Source organism: Pseudophryne corroboree, chromosome 3, assembly GCF_028390025.1.
Source record: "Pseudophryne corroboree isolate aPseCor3 chromosome 3, aPseCor3.hap2, whole genome shotgun sequence".
NCBI lineage: Eukaryota > Metazoa > Chordata > Amphibia > Anura > Myobatrachidae > Pseudophryne > Pseudophryne corroboree.
The window spans coordinates 164,168,830-164,190,743 of record NC_086446.1 but is presented as its reverse complement, the minus strand read 5'-3'; the positions used below and the strand labels follow the sequence as shown (position 1 = coordinate 164,190,743).

Below are 21,914 nucleotides of genomic sequence, written 5' to 3'. Positions count from 1 at the left end.
CTTGTTCCATGTCAAATTTATTTTCTGGTTGGTTGTTTTTTTTTTTAAGGGAAAAGAAATCGAAAAAGGAGAAGCCCTCAGGAAAGGCTGAGAAGACCTCTGGAAAGTCGGAGAAGAGGAAATCTGTAAAACCAGCATCTCCTGTTAGAACACCAGTTAAGACGAACACAGTTAAGAGCAAAGAGTTTGTGTCCAGTGATGAGAGTAGTTCTGATGAAAGCACACACAAGAAGGTGAGAAGCCACATACAGTACAACATCTATCTTGACCATGTCATTGCCTGTTTTGTCTTTATTTCTTTAAATAATTTTTTTTATTTTGTGCGTTTTCAGGGATCAGACGAAGAGATGGCCAGTACTCCTGCTAGTTCCAATGAATCCGGCTCTGACTAGACAGCCATGATAAACTTGTCAAATAGTGTTGGGGGAGTTGAGATATTGTAAATTTCTGTGCATCACGGAAGCATGTTCCCCATGTATGCTTGCTCATTTGCTGTTTTGTAATAAAATGTTTTCTGTTGCTTCCTGTTGTGTTTTTTTTTTTTTTTTTTTTTTTTCATTTTGTGTGTTATTTTCTGTCCACATGTATTTTAGTCCTAATTGCTAATTTAATTTTACAGCATTCACACGCTGTCTCTGCCATCTAGCACTTACAAGATACCTCCTGCACATTAAGTGTATGTAATTGGGTTAAAGAACCTTAAGTAGAGTCTCTAGTGTGCAAGCAAAGTGCAGGGATCAATCTGAAGGCTTAAGTGTAAAAATCTCAGTTATCCCCCCATCTCCCTTCAGTCATATCTTAAGACTGCCGTATCCGTATTCATGTGTGCCGCATATACATTTCTCACACATCTGTGAGTGAAAGCTATCTTAGGAGTGCTAATATTATTTCCTTTAACAACTAATCTGGACGAATGAATTAACGTCTTGCACCCTCATAACATTACAACCAATTCAGCTGCAATAAACAAATTTATGAGAATGATCTTTTAGTAGCAGATGGAGAGGAAACTGGTGATGTTAATTGTGAGTGGTTTAGACCACAGGAAAGTATTGATGTGTTAATGATGGCACTGTGGTTTCCCCCTAGCAGGAAACGTTTCATGTTAATTAAGGAATTTGAAAGTAATGTACAGTAGGATTCCTAGAGGCAGCGCAGGGGAAAGATGGTGTGCATTCTGAATATAGACAAGCGCCTGTATGTATAGCACTTAAACCACCAAGACATAAGTAAACATTTTAACTAAGATAATAAATTATAATATAAAAAATAAATTTCTTATTGTGTTTCTTGTATACTTTGTGTATTTTTTCTGCAGCGGGGTACACTGGGATTCCACAGGGATTACATTGGGGTGTAGAGTTGGCTCTTGATCCGAGACACTAACAGGTTAAAGCGTTGACTGTTCCCAGGATGCATTGCACTGCCTCCTCTAACCCCGCCTCCAGGCACTGGAGCTCAGTCACTAACAGGTGGGTCTGAGCTAGGCAGCCCTGAAAAGAGCGTTTTGTTTTTTTTTGTTTTTTTTTTAAAGAAGACTTCAAGGGCTGCAGCACTATTTGTGTCACTCTGACATTCTGTGCTGCGGCTCCATCACCTCCCCAGCAGCGCTGCATACTCCCGCGGCCGCGTTCTTGGGTACTTGCAGCGGAGGCGCACCGGTCATCAGGCACACCACTGCTTATGCTCTCCAGGATCGTGTGGCTGCACATCAGGGAGAGGAGGTAAGAGGGTCCCCCGGGTGGGACCCTCCGATTAATCGCGGTCCCAGGAGATGGACCGCGCCGCTGGCGTGGACACTGTACTGGACAGGGACCCCACTATATCCACTAGGGCAAGGGAGCACAGGTCGGATTTACTAAAATCCGTTTGATATAGGCTCCACGGTACCCGGTGGTGAGGACCAGCATAAGGGGATAAGGCGCTGACCTGTAGCCCTTCCCCCAGCTCCGGGTGCCATCTACTGCTGGTGTTCCCACCCTGGAGCTGCATTTCACTTTCCCTCACTCCCTGACTGAGATTTTGGCGTCATCTTCACTACTAGCTGGGCTGATCTCCGGGACTGCAGGGCTCTGTCTCCTCTGTAAAGCCGCCTGTCTCATCAGCGCTGTGCATTTACAGGCACTTAAGTATTCTACATGTCATTTTAGACAGTGTTAGTTTAGAACAAGTGTACTGCTATCTGAATATTTGGTACACGTATTCTGTGATATAAGTCCAGTGTTTTCTGTGCATTGTTATATCTATACTCATACATATTTATATGTAAATTACTAGTCCAGTGCAGTTTTATTGTTTATATGTAATAACTTCTGCATTGTACATGTGACTGAGTGTGCCTGTAGCTGTTCTTCAAGGGGAAGTCCGATGAGACGAAACGCGTTGGGTTTCCTGTACTCCTGGCAGATAAGATTATTTCTTTTTGCTTTAATAAGTAAACTTTGAAGTTCATCCAAATAAGAATTGGTGGGATTATTTGGGAGTCTTATATAGTGTACAGAGGGAAAAAGTAGCAGGTGCACTGTCTCACACTAGTTCAACCTGTAATAACCAGAAGCACTTAGCATATTCCTGGCCAGGGCTATGAGCTTACCCACCGCATCAAGGTAGCCTCTCATTGGGTAAGTCCCTAACACTAACTATAGGGGTTCAGGTCTGGGGGGCAGGACACCCCAGAGCCACCCAGCCAGACAGCCCCAGGGCATCACAAGAGTGATACAAATAAAGAGTTAAATAGGTAGGAGCAGCTGCTGCTGCTGCATGTGTGAGTAATGTGAGGAGTAAAAGAAAATAATGTGAAAGTGTTACATATATATGACAAACTAAGTGCCATAGTGTAATGACAGTGTTAAATTGCGATGCCCCAGGGACGTCCAGCCACGGCAGGCACAGGGAGCCCCGCACCCCAGAGAATCCCCCCCAATATTGACTGCCATAGTAAACCAAAATGTAGGAGTCTTACCTCAGTGTGCTCATTCTACATATGCAGGCAAAGTGCTAGACTATTTAAAATCAGTGAGGGTAGGTGGGGCAGGGTGCTAAATTAGGATGAAGGTGTGTCCTACCTTCAGAAATATGTATAAATACATCAGTTACAAAGGGAAGGGGGCCCTAATTTGCACACCTTAAATAGGTAATGAGGTGCTACTCTGCTTGAGACTTAATACAATGTACAGAGGGAAAAGTAGCAGGTGCACTGTCTCACACTAGCTCAACCTGTAATAACCAGAGGCACTTAGCATATTCCTGGCCAGGGCTATGAGCTTACCCACCGCATCAAGGTAGCCTCTCGTTGGGTAAGTCCCTAACACTAACTATAGGGGTTCAGGTCCGAGGGGCAGGACACCCCAGAGCCACCCAGCCGGACAGCCCCAGGGCATCGCAAGAGTGATACAAATAAAGAGTTAAATAGGTAGGAGCAGCTGCTGCTGCTGCATGTGTGAGTAATGTGAGGAGTAAAAGAAAATAATGTGAATTATTTGAAATGTGAAATGTCACATTATTTTCTTTTACTCCTCACATTACTCGCACATGCAGCAGCAGCTGCTCCTACCTATTTAACTCTTTTTCTCTAACGTCCTAAGTGGATGCTGGGGACTCCGTAAGGACCATGGGGAATAGCGGCTCCGCAGGAGACTGGGCACAAAAGTAAAGCTTTAGAACTACCTGGTGTGCACTGGCTCCTCCCCCTATGACCCTCCTCCAAGCCTCAGTTAGATTTTTGTGCCCGAACGAGAAGGGTGCACACTAGGTGGCTCTCCTGAGCTGCTTAGTGAAAAGTTTAGTTTTAGGTTTTTTATTTTCAGTGAGACCTGCTGGCAACAGGCTCACTGCATCGAGGGACTAAGGGGAGAAGAAGCGAACTCAACTGCGTGCAGAGTGGATTGGGCTTCTTAGGCTACTGGACATTAGCTCCAGAGGGACGATCACAGGCCCAGCCATGGATGGGTCCCAGAGCCGCGCCGCCGGCCCCCTTACAGAGCCAGAAGACAGAAGAGGTCCGGAAAATCGGCGGCAGAAGACGTCCTGTCTTAACCAAGGTAGCGCACAGCACTGCAGCTGTGCGCCATTGCTCCTCAGCACACTTCACACTTCGGTCACTGAGGGTGCAGGGCGCTAGGGGGGGGCGCCCTGAGCAGCAATAAAAACACCTTGGCTGGCGAAAATACATCACATATAGCCCCCAGGGCTATATGGATGAATTTTAACCCCTGCCAGAATCCATAAAAAAGCAGGAGAAAAGTCCGCGAAAAAGGGGCGGAGCCTATCTCCTCAGCACACTGGCGCCATTTTCCCCTCACAGCTCAGTTGGAGGGAAGCTCCCCTGGCTCTCCCCTGCAGTCACTACACTACAGAAAGGGTTAAAAAAGAGAGGGGGGCACTAATTAGGCGCAGTATTAACAATACAGCAGCTATAAGGGGAAAAACACTTATATAAGGTTATCCCTGTATATATATAGCGCTCTGGTGTGTGCTGGCAAACTCTCCCTCTGTCTCCCCAAAGGGCTAGTGGGGTCCTGTCCTCTATCAGAGCATTCCCTGTGTGTGTGCTGTGTGTCGGTACATTTGTGTCGACATGTATGAGGAGAAAAATGATGTGGAGACGGAGCAGATTGCCTGTAATAGTGATGTCACCCCCTAGGGGGTCGACACCTGAGTGGATGAACTGTTGGAAGGAATTACGTGACAGTGTCAGCTCTGTATAAAAGACAGTGGTTGACATGAGACAGCCGGCTACTCAGCTTGTGCCTGTCCAGACGTCTCATAGGCCGTCAGGGGCTCTAAAGCGCCCGTTACCTCAGATGGCAGATATAGACGCCGACGCGGATACTGACTCCAGTGTCGACGGTGAAGAGACAAATGTGACTTCCAGTAGGGCCACACGTTACATGATTGAGGCAATGAAAAATGTTTTACACATTTCTGATAATACGAGTACCACCAAAAAGGGGTATTATGTTCGGTGAGGAAAAACTACCTGTAGTTTTCCTGAATCTGAGAAATTAAATGAGGTGTGTGATGATGCGTGGGTTTCCCCCGATAACAACTGATAATTTCTAAAATGTTATTGGCATTATATCCTTTCCCGCCAGAGGTTAGGGTGCGTTGGGAAACACCCCCTAGGGTGGATAAAGCGCTCACACGCTTGTAAGAACAAGGGCTCTACCCTCTCCTGAGATGGCCGCCCTTAAGGATCCTGCTGATAGAAAGCAGGAGGGTATCCTAAAATGTATTTACACACATACTGGTGTTATACTGCGACCAGCAATCGCCTCAGCCTGGATGTGCAGTGCTGGGTTGGCGTGGTCGGATTCCCTGACTGAAAATATTGATACCCTAGATAGGGACAGTATATTATTGCCTATAGAACATTTGAAAGATGCATTTCTATATATGCGTGATGCACAGCGGAATATTTGCCGACTGGCATCAAGTCTAAGTGCGTTGTCCATTTCTACCAGTAGAGGGTTATGGACACGACAGTGTTCGCGGATTCCAAACGGCATTTGGAAGTATTGCCTTATTAAGGGGAGGAGTTATTTGGGGTCGGTCTTTCAGACCTGGTGGCCACGGCAACAGCTGGGAAATCCACGTTTGTACCCCAGGTCGCCTCTCAACATGAGAAGACGCCGTATTATCAGGCGCAGTCTTTTCGTGGACAAGCGGGCAAAAGGTTCCTCATTTCTGCCCCGTGACAGAGGGAGAGGAAAAAGGCTGCAGAAATCAGCCAGTTCCCAGGAACAGAAACCCTCTCCCGCTTCTGCCAAGCCCTCAGTATGACGCTGGGGCTTTACAAGCAGAATCAGGCACGGTGGGGGGCCCGTCTCAATGAAGTTCAGCGCGCAGTGGGCTCACTCGCAAGTAGACCCCTGGATCCTTCAGGTGATATCTCAGGGGTACAAATTGGAATTCGAGACGTCTCCCCCTCGCCGTTTCCTAAAGTCGGCTTTACCGATGTCTCCTTCTGACAGGGAGACAGTTTTGGAAGCCATTCACAAGCTGTATTCCCAGCAGGTGATAATCAAGGTACCCCTCCTGCAACAGGGAACGGGGTATTATTCCACACTGTTGTGGTACCGAAGCCGGACGGCTCGGTGAGACCGATTCTAAATCTAAAATCTTTGAACACTTACATACAGAGGTTCAAATTCAAGATTGAGTCACTCAGAGCAGTGATTGCGAACCTGGAAGAAGGGGACTACATGATGTCTCGGGACATCAAGGATGCTTACCTTCATGTCCCAATTTACCCTTCTCACCAAGGGTACCTCAGGTTTATGGTACAGAACTGTCACTATCAGTTCAGACGCTGCCGTATGGATGGTCCACGGCACCCCGGGTCTTTACCAAGGTAATGGCCGAAATGATGATATTCCTTCGAAGGAAGGGAATTTTAGTTATCCCTTACTTGGACAATTCCCTGATAAGGGTAAGATCCAGGGAACAGTTGGAGGTCGGTGTAGCACTATCTCAGGTAGTGTTGCGGCAGCACGATTGAAATCTCAATATTCCAAAATCGCAGCTGGTTCCGACGACTCGTCTTCTGTTCCTAGGGATGATCCTGGACACAGTCCAGAAAAAGGTGTTTCTCCCGGAGGAGAAAGCCAGGGAGTTATCCGAGCTAGTCAGGAACCTCCTAAAACCGAGCCAACTCTCAGTGCATCAATGCACAAGGGTTCTGGGTAAAATGGTGGCTTCCTACGAAGCAATCCCATTCGGCAGATTCCACGCAAGAACTTTCCAGTGGGACCTGCTGGACAAATGGTCCGGGTCGCATCTTCAGATGCATCAGCGGATAACCCTGTCACCAAGGACAAGGGTGTCCCTCCTGTGGTGGTTGCAGAGTGCTCATCTTCTAGAGGGCCGCAGATTCGGCATTCAGGACTGGGTCCTGGTGACCACGGATGCCAGCCTGCGAGGCTGGGGAGCAGTCACACAGGGAAGGAATTTCCAGGGCTTATGGTCAAGCCTGGAGACATCACTTCACATAAATATCCTGAAGCTAAGGGCCATTTACAATGCTCTAAGCTTAGCAAGACCTCTGCTTCAAGGTCAGCCGGTGTTGATCCAGTCGGACAACATCACGGCAGTCACCCACGTAAAGAAGCTGCAAGGATTCTTCGCTGGGCGGAAAATCATGTGATAGCACTGTCAGCAGTATTCATTCCGGGAGTGGACAACTGGGAAGCAGACTTCCTCAGCAGACACGACCTCCACCCGGGAGAGTGGAGACTTCACCCAGAAGTCTTCCACATGATTATAAACCGTTGGAAAAAACTCGACAGGTATTGCGCCAGGTCAAGGGACCCTCAGGCAATAGCTGTAGACGCTCTGGTAACACCGTGGGTGTACCAGTCAGTGTATGTGTTCCCTCCTCTGCCTCTCATACCCAAGGTACTGAGATTGATAAGATGGAGAGGAGTAAGCACTATATTCGTGGCTCCGGATTGGCCAAGAAGGACTTGGTAACCGGAACTTCAAGAGATGCTCACGGAGGATCCGTGGCCTCTACCTCTAAGAAGGGACCTGCTCCAGCAAGGACCCTGTCTGTGCCAAGACTTACCGCGGCTGCGTTTGACGGCATGGCGGTTGAACGCCGGATCCTGAAGGAAAAAAGGCATTCCGGATGAAGTCATCCCTATCCTGATCAAAGCCAGGAAGGATGTAACCGCAAAACATTATCACCGCATTTGGCGAAAATATGTTGGGTGGTGCGAGGCCAGTAAGGCCCGACGGAGGAAATTCAACTGGGTCGATTCCTACATTTCCTGCAAACAGGAGTGTCTATGGGCCTGAAATTGGGGTCCATTAAGGTTCAAATTTCGGCCCTGTCAATTTTCTTCCAAAAAGAACTAGCTTCAGTCCCTGAAGTTCAGACGTTTGTAAAAGGGGTACTGCATATACAGCCTCCTTTTGTGCCTCCAGTGGCACTTTGGGATCTCAATGTAGTTTTTGGGTTCCAAAAGTCACATTGGTTTGAACCACTTAAATCTGTGGAGTTAAAATATCTCACATGGAAAGTGGTCATGCTGTTGGCCCTGGCCTGGGCCAGGCGCGTGTCAGAATTGGCGGCTTTATCCTGTAAAAGCCCTTATCTGATTTTCCATTCGGACAGGGCGGAATTGAGGACTCGTCCTCAGTTTCTCCCTAAGGTGGTTTCAGCGTTTCACCTGAACCAACCTATTGTGGTGCCTGCGGCTACTAGGGACTTGGAGGACTCCAAGTTGCTAGACGTTGTCAGGGCCCTGAAAATATATGTTTCCAGGACGGCTGGAGTCAGAAAATCTGACTCGCTGTTTATCCTGTATGCACCCAACAAGCTGGGTGCTCCTGCTTCTAAGCAGACTATTGCTCGTTGGAATTGTAGTACAATTCAGCTTGCACATTCTGTGGCAGGCCTGCCACAGCCAAAAATCTGTAAATGCCCACTCCACAAGGAAGGTGGGCTCATCTTGGGCGGCTGCCCGAGGGGTCTCGGCTTTACAACTTTGCCGAGCAGCTACTTGGTCAGGAGCAAATACGTTTGTAAAATTCTACAAAATTGATACCCTGGCTGAGGAGGAACTGGAGTTCTCTCATTTGGTGCTGCAGAGTCATCCGCACTCTCCCGCCCGTTTGGGAGCTTTGGTATAATCCCCATGGTCCTTACGGAGTCCCCAGCATCCACTTAGGACGTTAGAGAAAATAAGAATTTACTTACCGATAATTCTATTTCTCGTAGTCCGTAGTGGATGCTGGGCGCCCATCCCAAGTGCGGATTGTCTGCAATACTGGTACATAGTTATTGTTACCAAAAAATCGGGTTATTGCTGTAGTGAGCCATCTTTTCTAGAGGCTCCTCTGTTATCATGCTGTTAACTGGGTTTAGATCACGAGTTATACGGTGTGATTGGTGTGGCTGGTATGAGTCTTACCCGGGATTCAAAATCCTTCCTTATTGTGTACGCTCGTCCGGGCACAGTATCCTAACTGAGGCTTGGAGGAGGGTCATAGGGGGAGGAGCCAGTGCACACCAGGTAGTTCTAAAGCTTTACTTTTGTGCCCAGTCTCCTGCGGAGCCGCTATTCCCCATGGTCCTGACGGAGTCCCCAGCATCCACTACGGACTACGAGAAATAGAATTATCGGTAAGTAAATTCTTATTATTATTTGTATCACTCTTGCGGTGCCCTGGGGCTGGGTGGCTCTGGGGTGTCCTGCCCCCCGGACCTGAACCCCTATAGTTAGTGTTAGGGACTTACCCAATGAGAGGCTACCTTGATGCGGTGGGTAAGCTCATAGCCCTGGCCAGGAATATGCTAAGTGACTCTGGTTATTACAGGTTGAGCTAGTGTGAGACAGTGCATCTGCTACTTTTTCCCTCTGTACATTGTATTAATTCTCAAGCAGAGTAGCACCTCATTACCTAATTAAGGTGTGCAAATTAGGGCCCCCTTCCCTTTGTAACTGGAGTCTTATATAGGTATCTTTATCATCTAAGATTTCATATGATTCCATAAGATAAGATTCACGATCTTGTAGTACCACTGCACCTCCCTTGTCCGCTGATTTTATAATTAGATTATCATTTCTCTTCAACTGCGAGATGGCTCGTTTTTCTGAGATGTTTAAATTGGCATTAGAAGACTTTGGATGAATTTTGATCTTTCTAAAGTCATCCCTAACTAAACTAAAAAATGTCTAGATGACTTCCCTTAGACTCAACAGGGTAAAATTTCAATGGTGCAGATACCAATGGTCGAATTTTCTGTGTAGACTGAGAACTAGAAACTGGATTTTTTAAGAAGTGACGCTGAATTGTTAGGTTTCTGATATACTTATTTAAATCTAGAAACAAATCAAATTTGTTTACCCGATTGTCTGGGGCAAACTTCAAACCCTTATCTAAAACTGATCTTTGTTGAATTGATAATACTGTCTGAGCATTATTGATGATCTCTGTTTGGGATTCCCTTGTGGGTGGATGCTCTCCTTTTTCTGGGAGAGTTTTCTCCCCTCCCTGTTTCCTCTTCTGATTGATATCCCCTTTTTTATCCCCTGTGGAGAATCTAAACGGGTGTGGAGTTCTTTCCATCTATATAAACTAATTATGGAATTTATGAATAGTTTGTGCGGTACTAAATATATTTATTAAACATGATAATGTGCTCTTATATGCTGTATTATTAACTACACAATATCACTTAATATTATAATTATATATTAAGGAATATGAACAAGTATATGCGGCACTTTAAATGGATTCAATATTTCCCATATAGGTTATTTTGAGCTTAATTAGGAAGAATTTAGTAGGTAATTCCACGGTGACATAAGGTTATTGAGAGAGTAAGTGTTAGGGAACAGGAAGTCATGGAAGTCCGAGGTGGAGCGCATTATGCGTTCCAGAGAGGGCGTTAGGTTGTACGTGATATGCGTTCTGAGAGGTTACGTGGTCATGCTGGGTAGAGTGCAGTGTGCGCTCTGTCTTCTTTCAAAAGTGGATGCCCCTCAGGGGAACGCAGGTGTGTGTCCCACCGTCCGAACATACCCGGAAGTAGTCTTAGCGTGGATGCCACTCGGCGGTGGAGCGCAGGCATGCGGTCCCCTGTCGGGACGTACACGGATCTCACTTGCTGGAGCCGGGTGGACGCTGCCGTGAGCGACGCGGCTGTGAGACATCCTGCTGCAGCGCTGTGCTGTAGTGCTTCTCTCCCCTGTATGTCCGGCGGCCCTGGTTTGTCACCTGCTTATTTTTTCTTTAAAGATTTTACCCCTGAGGAAGTCAGATTGAGGACCGACATGCGTAGGGTTTAAGGTGACTAGGATACCTTGATTACATTTGGGAGCCCCTACCACTGAGCTCACATCCTAGGGTGGTTTGTGACACTTATTATATCTGCCGTGACGTATATGTGGTTCCTGGAAACACCCGAGTGAAAATGTGAAATTGATCTGGCAATGTATTTTAATGTAGGATATTTTAACATCAATAAATTTTTTATTAATCTAAGGCCTTGGGCCAATTGTTTGGGTGTCTATATCCTTGGTGAGAGGGTATCGTTACAGGAGGATTTGTTTTGGCTGAACCCAAATCAGAACTACATCTTCACCCCAGGTTGGGGATTGAATCAAGTCCGATAAGAACACATCATTGGGACATTTACCATACGAATTCTTTATGGACTTTTGCTCTGGACAATTGTGTGTTTATCTTTAGCGCCCTCTGGGTCCATTCTTCATATATATATATATATATATATATATATATATATATATATATATATATATTACTCAGAATATACAAGTTGGTATTTTTACTGTGTTTCAGTCACCTCATACCGCTTAAATCCTCTGTTTTGTGTCCTGTGTTTACTATCGCATAACATAGGGGGTTTTTGCAGGTATTGTGTTTGTCTGGCTATATTGTACTGTTACGCCCTAAGGCTACATTCCTTATAATGTCTGCCATACAGGGCGGGAAATCCGCGTACGCTTCTGCATCCTGCAGTACTGGTACCACAGATTTACCTGAGGGGGAAGTTTTAGCTGCTGGTTCAGGCGCTGAGTGCCATACACCCAGTCAACATTCAGCAGCAGTGGCCAATCGGGACCTACCTTGGGCAGCATTCTCAAATACGCCGAGTACACTTGTGACACGTCTTATGCCCCCTGTGGTACCTCCAGTGCCATTGCAGTCACATGTTGTCCCTGTAGTTAATCTGTCTGTCTACCCAATTACAACAATTAAATCAATCTTTGGTTAGACAAAAGTTTACCGCATGCCCCTCTAAAGCCAAGGGGTTATCTAAACGGGCCATTTCTTCCTCACAATCCACTAATATTTTGGATAATTCTTCCGATGAGGATGGGGAATATACTGATCCATCAGACACTGACTGATACAGTTGCTTCTGATAAGGAATCTACAACCCAGGTTGATGTTCCTGACCTAGTGGAGGCTATTAAGCTAATTCTTCAAATAGATGATGACATTGAGCCTACTACTGCGTCTAAGAAACATAAGTTCAAATGTCAGAAGGTTGCCAAGGTAGTCTTAACATATTCTGACCAATTAATTGGCATACATCAGGAATCCTGGTCGTAGCCGGGAAAGACATTTCTCCCTGTCTAAAAAGATGCTAGCTTGTTATCCTTGAGTAACAAGTGGGAAACTCCACCGCCAGTGGACTCTCATGTCGCCTATCTTGTGTCATCTACTCTGCCTGTCACCTCACTGAAGGAATCGACGGATAAGCGTGTGGAGGAATGCCTGAAGTCTATTTACTCTTACTGGTGCGATACATAGCCCTACTATGGCAGCCTCCTAGGCTGCGAAAGGAATTGAAGCATGGGTTCAGGCAATTGAGGATGAGCTGCCTCAGGATTTTTCTGACACTGCCAGACAATATCGGTCTTGTATTACCACAGCCTCCCACTATATTCAGGAGGTGGCCTCTGATGCAGTTGTACTGGCTGCCAAGGCATCTACTACGTCTATCCTGGCTCGTCGAATTATGTGATTGAGGTCCTGCAAGGTGGACCTGGACTCCAAAAAGACCTTGGAGGTGCTACCTTTTAAGGGAGATATTCTATTTGGGGAGGATCTGAACAAGATTGTAACTGATTTGGCTAATGCCAAGACTGCGTGTCTCCCAAATACTAATCCTTCTGCTCCAAAGGCTAAGAGAGTCACCTTTCGTTCCTTTCGACCACCAGGGAAAGCAAAGGGTCAGATGTATCCACGACAGGCTCGTGTTTCCAAAACCACTAAGCCTAAATCTAAACAATCCTGGGCCCGACCGTCGGCCTGCTTCCAAACAAGACAAGCCTGCCGCATGACGGGGCAGGCCTCCCCCTGGGTGGGGGTGACTTCTGCAGTTCGCCCAGGCCTGGTTAAAGACCACTTCGGACGTCTGAGTTCGGGAAGCTGTGTCTCATGGGTACGCAGTCTCTTTCAAGAGATGTCCCCCTTGCCAGTTTTGCACAACGGTTATCCCTGCGGATCCATTAAAAGCTCTACACTTGGTTGTACAATCCCTCCTAGATACAGGAGTGGTAGTGCTGTTACCTCTGTCCCAGAGAGGCAGGGGATATTATTCGACCCTGTTTCTAGTTCAAAAGCCTATTGGGTCCTATCAGCCTATACTCAACCTCAAATCATTGAACAAGTTTGTGAGAGTATCCAAATTCCATACTAGATGGTATCCCTGGACATACAGAATGCTTACCTGCACATAGCTATTGCCATGTTGCATCAGCAACATCTGTGGTTTGCTATTGGCAACCTACATTATCAATTCCAGATACTGCCTTTTGGATTGGCCACGGCCCCTTGGATCTTCACCAAGGTCATGGCTGCGATGGCTGCTCTTCTCCGCCGTCAGGGAATCAGGATCCTGCCATATCTGGATGACTTGTTGATCCTGACGAACTCCCAAGAGGTTCTCCTCAGTCATCTGGAACAGACGGTCCAATTCCTACGAGGGGTGGCTCATCAGCTGGAAAATGTCCTCGCTGGTCCCTGCTCAGAGCATGGTGCACCTGGGGTCACTACTGGACACACACAGTGTGTGGGTTTTGTGGTGTAATACAGATTTCAAATTTCGGATAGCAGGACACACAATCAATGATTTGTTTCTGTCGCCAGAGAAAGTCCTGAAACTTCAGGACAGGATCAGATATTTCCTCTCTCGCCCAAGAGTGTCTATACACTCAGCGATGCAAGTACTAGGCCTCATGGTGTCGGCTTTCAACATGGTAGGGGGCGCTCAATTTCATTCCTGACCCTCTGCAGAGGTTATTTTCCAAGTGGGACAGCCTGCCTCATCGGATCAGTTCTCAATGATCCCCTTGACTCCGGAGGTTCGTCTGTCACTGAGCTGGTGGCTACAGAACCAACAGTTGAGCAGGGGCCGTCCCTTCTGGATCTCCAACTGGGTCCTCTTGACAACAGATGCCAGTCTGCGGGGTTGGGGCGCGGTGTTGGAGCAACACTCTCTCTCCAGCGTCGGTAGACCAGGGAGGAGTCTCTCCTCCCGATAAACATTCTGGAATTGTGGCGGTGTTCAATGCGTTGACACTGCCCTTAGTACAGAACAGGCCTGTTTAAGTACAATCAGACAATGCCACCATGGTGGCGTACTTAAATCATCAAGGCGGCACTCGAAGCCGCATGGCAATGCTGGAAGTATCAAAAATCCTCCGTTGGGCGGAACGCCATCTGCCAGCAATATCGGCAGTGTTCATCCCCGGAGTCCTCAACTGGGAAGCGGATTTCCTCAGTCGTCAAGATGTTCACGCCGGAGAGTGGAGTCTTAATCTGGAATCTTTCAACTCCTAGTGGACAAGTGGGGCCTACCAGATGTAGACCTGATGGCGTCTCGACACAATTACAAGGTTCCGGTCTTCGGATCAACGACAAGTGATCCTTAAGCAGCATTCGTGGATGCACTGGCAATTCCATGGAACTTTTGGCTGCCATACGTGTTCCCTCCAGTGTCACTACTGCCCAGGGTACTAAGGAAGCTCAAGCAAGAAAGAGGAGTACTACTTCTAGTCGCTCCAGCGTGGCCCAGACGGCATTAGTTCTCAGACCTGCAGGGTCTATCAAAAGATTGTCCTCTTCTACATCCTCAACACCCAGCTCTCCTCGTTCAGGGCCCTTGTGTCTATCCGAACCTGGCCAGACTGTCTTTGACGGCATGGATCTTGAAGCTTCACTCCTGAGGGCCAAGGGATTCTCTGAGGTGGTTATTCAAACTATGTTGAAGGCCCGCAAACCGGCTTCTGCGTGGATTTATTACAGGGTCTGGAACTCTTACTTCACCTTGTGTGCTGCTAAGAATTATGATGCCTATTCGTTCAGAAATTCTAGGCTTTTGGCTTTTCTCGAACAAGGCCTATATTTAGGCCTTCGTCTGGCCTCCCTCAAGGTTCATGTATCTGCTTTGTCGGTGTGGTTCCAGAGGAAAATTGCGTCTATTCCTGACGTTCATACTTTCACTCTGCGTGTTTTATGGATTCAGCCTCCCTATGTCCCTCCTGTGGTTCCATGGGATCTGTTTATTGTCTTAAATGCCCTACAAGAGTCTCCATTTGAACCTCTTGAGTCTGTGGACCTTAAATGCCTTACACTTAAGGTTGTGTTTTTACTGGCTATTGTCTCTCTGTTAGGAGGGTGTCGGATTTAGGCGCTTTGTTCGGTCATCCACCCTTTCTGCTTCTTCACCGTGACCGGGCAGTTCTTCGAACTCGCCCTGGTTATCTACCTAAGGTGGTATTATCTTTTCATCTTAACCAAGAGATTGTGGTTCCCGCCTTTATCTCTTCTGGTTTTTCCTCCCAAGAGCGGTCTTTGGATGTGTGGTACATGCTCTCCATATTTACGTAGACAGGACTGCTTCCCTCAGGATGTCAGATACCATTTTGTACTTTTTGGTTTTCACAAATGTGGCTGCCCTGCGAATAAGCAAACCTTGGCCAGATGGATTAGAATGGTGATTGCACAAGCCTATGCGCAGGCTGGTCTTCCAGCTCCTGCTGTTACTAAAGCCCATTCTACTTGTCTGTTGGACTTTCTTGTGCTGCTCGCCGAGGCGCGTCCGCTGAACAATTGTGCGAGGCGGCTACGTGGTCCTTAGTTAACACGTTCATCAGGGTCTATGCTTTTGGTACTTCTGCCTCCCAGGATGCTTCCTTTGGATGCCGGGTTCTTGTGTCACGAGGAACTGCTTTAGGACATCCCCGATGTTATTCCTTCTGGAATCCCAGTATACCCTACTGCAGAAAAGGAGATTTATGGTAGAAACTTACCTTTGTTAAATCTTTCTGCTAGGTACACTGGGTTCCACAGGGCGCTCTCCCTGACGCACTTCTTTGGGTTGGCATGGCATTAGCCCGCTGATACCTTCTCCTGTCCTGAGAATGTGATGTATGTGGCTACTAACAGTTGTCGTCTTTTACTTGCTATTGCATTGGACTGGTTAACAAAACTGAGCTCCTGTGCACGGAGGCGGGGTTATAGATGAGGCGGCGCTGAGCATCTTGGGAACAGTCAAAGCTTTTAGCCTATTGGTGCCTCTGATCAAGATCCAAATCTACACCCCGATGTTATTCCCTGTGGAACGCAGTGTACCTCGCAGAAAGATTTAACAAAGGTAAGTTCTTACCATAAATCACCTTTTATATACTCTCGTTTAATACACATTTTGAAATCATAAGTTTTGGTTGTACGTTTAAGTTTTGGAAAACAACCTATTAATGCATTACGAAGGGGCTCTACAGGAGACAAGAATATTAATGAGGCAGTGCCTTGAAGGAGAATGATAGGCAGCATAATGGAGTCCATCTTTTTGTGTAGGTTACATGTCCAAAGTAAATACACATAGAATTTCCAAAGGGAAACATCAGGGTGTAGAGATGGATCTGGATCCAGGCACCACCAGTTTAAACAAGTTTTTTGTGTGGGTCCGCACCAGCCAGACAAAAAAATTACAATTCGAACATAAATATAAAGTAACCAATATATAAACTGTTATCAGATTAATTCTGAATAGAATTTAATTGGCGGTGCTACCTAGAATTTTGTAGATTAGACTACAATAAAGGAAGAGAAAGAAAAAGACAAAAAACCTTTTTTGGGTGCACTCGTTTGGGGTATGAATGGTATAAGGAAAAAAAATATATAGATGAAACTTAACCTTTATTTAGTTCTTGAGTAAGATACTGATCATAGTGGTCGGTGGAAACAATTTCAGTATTTAAAATCTTGATTGCCTTTTTTTTTCTTCAAAATAAAGTATTTTTATTGACACAGCATACATATACAGAGTCATACAATGGCAGGGCTGGAATATAAAGGTAATCTGCAGCATGAAGATCTAGTGTGATAGTTTAAACACAGAGATATAATACAGTATATCAGGTCATATTCCGGTGAAATAGAGAAACTGCACACATTGTCATGTCAAATTAAGGTAAAAACAGTATAGCTAACCCATACCAAATGAAATAATTTCCGTAGACCCTATACACCATACATACGAGTATGCCTTGATTTATTTTTTAGATATTTACAAAACTAGAAATAACTAAGTAACAAAACTATTCTCCTGCCCCACAATAATAAAAATAAAGTAAAAGTATATACACTGCTCAAAAAAAATAAACTGTCCACTTAGGAAGCAACACTGATTGACAATCAATTTCACATGCTGTTGTGCAAATGGAATAGACAACAGGTGGAAATTATAGGCAATTAGCAAGACACCCCCAATAAAGGAGTTGTTCTGCAGGTGGAGACCACAGACCACTTCTCAGCTCCTATGCTTTCTGGCTGATGCTGGCGGTGCTTTCACTCTAGTAGTAGCACGAGACGGAGTCTACAACCCACACAAGTGGCTCAGGTAGTGCAGCTCATCCAGGATGGCACATCAATGCAAGCTGTGGCAAGAAAGTTTGCTGTGTCTGTCAGCGTAGTGTCCAGAGCATGGAGGCGCTACCAGGAGACGTGAAGGAGGCCAACAACCCAGCAGCAGGACCGCTACCTCCGCCTTTGTGCAAGGAGGAACAGGAGGAGCACTGCCAGAGCCCTGCAAAATGACCTCCAGCAAGCCACAAATGTGCATGTGTCTACTCAAACGATCAGAAACAGACTCCATGAGGGTCCGACGTCCACAGGTGGGGGTTGTGCTTACAGCCCAACACCGTGCAGGACGTTTGGCATTTGCCAGAGAACACCAAGATTGGCAAATTCGCCACTGGCGCCCCGTGCTCTTCACAGATGAAAGGTTCTCTCTGAGCACATGTGACAGACGTGACAGAGTCTGGAGACGCCAAGGAGAACGTTCTGCTACCTGCAACATCCTCCAGCATGACCGGTTTGGCAGTGGGTCAGTAATGGTGTGGGGTGGCATTTCTTTGGGGTGCCGCACAGCCCTCCATGTGCTTGCCAGAGGTAGCCTGACTGCCATTAGGTACCGAGATGAGATTCTCAGACCCCTTGTGAGACCATATGCTGGTGCGGTTGGCCCTGGGTTCCTCCTAATGAAAGACAATCCTGGACCTCATGTGGCTGGAGTGTGTCAGCAGTTCCTGCAAGACGAAGGCATTGATGCTATGGACTGGCCCGCCCATTCCCCAGCCTGAATCCAATTGAGCACATCTGGGACAACATGTCTCGCTTCATCCACCAACGTGGCGCACGTTGCACCACAGACTGTCCAGGAGTTGGCGGATGCTTTAGTCCAGGTCTGGGAGGAGATCCCTCAGGAGACCATCCGCCACCTCATCAGGAGCATGCCCAGGCGTTGTAGGGAGGTCATACAGGCACGTGGAGGCCACGCACACTACTGAGCCTCATTTTGACTTGTTTTAAGGACATTACATCAAAGTTGGATCAGCCTGTAGTGTTTTTTTCCACTTTAATTTTGAGTGTGACTCCAAATCCAGACCTCCATGGGTTAATAAATTTGATTTCCATTGATAATTTTTGTGTGATTTTGTTGTCAGCACATTCAACTATGTAAAGAACAAAGTATTTAATAAGAATATTTCATTCATTCGGATCTAGGATGTGTTATTTTAGTATTCCCTTTATTTCTCTGACGTCCTAGTGGATGCTGGGAACTCCGTAAGGACCATGGGGAATAGACGGGCTCTGCAGGAGACTGGGCACTCTAAAAGAAAGATTAGGTACTATCTGGTGTGCACTGGCTCCTCCCTCTATGCCCCTCCTCCAGACCTCAGTTAGATTTCTGTGCCCGGCCCGAGCTGGATGCACACTAGGGGCTCTCCTGAGCCTCTAGAAAGAAAGTTTAAAATTAGGTTTTTTATTTTACAGTGAGACCTGCTGGCAACAGGCTCACTGCAACGAGGGACTAAGGGGAGAAGAAGCGAACCTACCTGCTTGCAGCTAGCTTGGGCTTCTTAGGCTACTGGACACCATTAGCTCCCAAGGGATCGACCGCAGGACCCGTCCTTGGTGTTCGTTCCCGGAGCCACGCCGCCGTCCCCCTTACAGAGCCAGAAGCATGAAGATGGTCCGGAAAATCGGCGGCAGGCAGAAGACTTCAGTCTTCACCAAGGTAGCGCACAGCACTGCAGCTGTGCGCCATTGCTCCTCATGCACACTTCACACTCCGGTCACTGAGGGTGCAGGGCGCTGGGGGGAGGCGCCCTGAGCAGCAATAAAAACACCTTGGCTGGCAAAATAATCACAATATATAGCCCCAGAGGCTATATATGTGATAATTACCCCTGCCAGAATCCATAAAAAAGCGGGAGAAAAGTCCGCGAAAAAGGGGCGGAGCTATCTCCCTCGGCACACTGGCGCCATTTTCTCTTCACAGTGTGGCTGGAAGACAGCTCCCCAGGCTCTCCCCTGTAGTTTTCAGGCTCAAAGGGTTAAAAGGAGAGGGGGGGCACTAAATTTAGGCGCAATATTGTTTATACAAGCAGCTATAGGGGAAAATTCACTCAGTGATAGTGTTTATCCCTACAGTATATAGCGCTCTGGTGTGTGCTGGCATACTCTCTCTCTGTCTCCCCAAAGGGCTGTGTGGGGTCCTGTCCTCAGTCAGAGCATTCCCTGTGTGTGTGCGGTGTGTCGGTACGGCTGTGTCGACATGTTTGATGAGGAGGCTTATGTGGAGGCGGAGCAGATGCTGAAAATGGGATGTCGCCCCCTGTGGGCCGACACCAGAGTGGATGGATAGGTGGAAGGTATTAACCGACAGTGTCAACTCCTTACATAAAAGGCTGGATGACGTAACAGCTATGGGACAGCCGGCTTCTCAGCCCGCGCCTGCCCAGGCGTCTCAAAGGCCATCAGGGGCTCAAAAACGCCCGCTCCCTCAGATGGCAGACACAGATGTCGACACGGAGTCTGACTCCAGTGTCGACGAAGTTGAGACATATACACAATCCACTAGGAACATCCGTTACATGATCTCTGCAATAAAAAATGTGTTACACATTTCTGACATTAACCCAAGTACCACTAAAAAAGGGTTTTATGTGTGGGGAGAAAAAGCAGGCGGTGTTTTGTTCCCCCATCAAATGAGTGAATGAAGTGTGAAAAAGCGTGGGTTCCCCCGATAATACACTGGTAATTTCTAAAAAGTTACTGATGGCGTACCCTTTCCCGCCAGAGGATAAGTTACGCTGGGAGATATCCCCTAGGGTGGATAAAGCGCTCACACGTTTGTCAAAAAAGGTGGCACTGCCGTCTTAGGATACGGCCACTTTGAAGGTACCTGCTGATAAATAGCAGGAGGCTATCCTGAAGTCTGTATTTACACACTCAGGTTCTAGACTGAGACCTGCAGATAGTGCTGCTGCAGCGTGGTCTGTAACCCTTTCAAACAATAAGACGTCGTCTTATATATGAGGGATGCACAGAGGGATATTTTGCCGGCTGGCATCCAGAATTATTGCAATGTCCATTCTGTCAGGAGGGTATTAGAGACCCGACACTGGACAGGTGATGCTGACTTAAAAGGCACATAGAGCCTTATAAGGGTGAGGAATTGTTTGGGGATGGTCTCTGGGACCTCGTATCCACAGCAACAGCTGGGATGAAAATTTTTTACCTCAGGTTTCCTCACAGCCTAAGAAAAGCACTGTATTATCAGGTACAGTCCTTTCGGCTTCAGAAAAGCAAGCGGGTCAAAGGAAAAAGCTGCACCAGTCAGCCAGTTCCCAGAATCAAAATTCTTCCCCCGCTTCCTCTGAGTCCACCGCATGACGCGGGGGCTCCACAGGCATAGCCAGGTACGGTGGGGGGCCGCCTCAAAAATTTCATCGATTAGTGGGCTCGCTCACAGGTGGATCCCTGGATCCTTCAAGTAGTATCTCAGGGGTACAAGCTGGAATTCGAGGCGTCTCCCCCCCGCCGTTTCCTCAAATCTGCCTTGCCGACAACTCCCTCAGGAAGGGAGGCTGTGCTAGAGGCAATTCACAAGCTGTATTCCCAGCAGGTGATAGTCAAGGTGCCCCTACTTCAACAAGGACGGGGTTACTATTCCACACTGGTTGTGGTACCGAAACCGGACGGTTCGGTGAGACCCATTTTAAATTTGAAATCCTTGAACACATACATAAAAAAATTCAAGTTCAAGATGAAATCGCTCAGGGCGGTTATTGCAAGCCTGGAGGAGGGGGATTACATGGTATCCCTGGACATCAAGGATGCTTACCTACATGTCCCCATTTACCATCCTCATCAGGAGTACCTCAGATTTGTGGTACAGGATTGCCATTACCAATTCCAAACACTGCCGTTTGGACCGTCCACGGCACCGAGGGTCTTTACCAAGGTAATGGCAGAAATGATGATACTCCTTCGAAAAAAGGGAGTTTTAATTATCCCGTACTTGGACGATCTCCTTATAAAGGCGAGGTCCAAGGAGCAGTTGTTGGTCGGAGTAGCACTATCTCGGGAAGTGCTACATCAGCACGGATGGATTCTATACGTTCCAAAGTCACAGCTGGTTCCTACCACACGCCTACTGTTCCTGGGGATGGTTCTGGACACAGAACAGAAAAAAAAAGTGTTTCTCCTGCAGGAGAAAGCCAAGGAGCTGTCATCTCTAGTCAGAGACCTCCTGAAACCAAAACAGGTATCGGTGCATCACTGCACACGAGTCCTGGGAAAAATGGTAGCTTCTTACGAAGCAAAATTCCATTCGGCAGGTTCCATACAAGAACCTTTTAGTGGGACCTCTTGAACAAGTGGTCGGGATCGCATCTTCAGATGCATCGGCTGATAACCCTGTCTCCAAGGACCAGGGTATCTCTACTGTGGTGGCTGCAGAGTGCTCATCTTCAAGAGGGCCGCAGATTCGGCATACAGGACTGGGTCCTGGTAACCACGGATGCCAGCCTTCGAGGCTGGGGGGGCAGTCACACAGGGAAGAAACTTCCAAGGACTTT

General features: G+C 47.1%; 1 protein-coding gene across 2 annotated transcripts in view; it reads left to right on the top strand.

The window, feature by feature from the left end:
- SSRP1 (structure specific recognition protein 1) overlaps positions 1-520 on the top strand; it is a 115,046-nt gene extending 114,526 nt beyond the window's left edge. For both annotated transcript variants that reach the window (XM_063958552.1, XM_063958553.1), the window contains exons 15-16: positions 50-233; positions 333-520. In XM_063958552.1, the coding sequence (XP_063814622.1) occupies positions 50-233; positions 333-392 (244 nt within the window). In that variant the 3' untranslated portion in view covers positions 393-520. The remainder of the gene's footprint in view (positions 1-49; positions 234-332) is intronic.
- Positions 521-21,914: the final 21,394 nt, after the last annotated feature.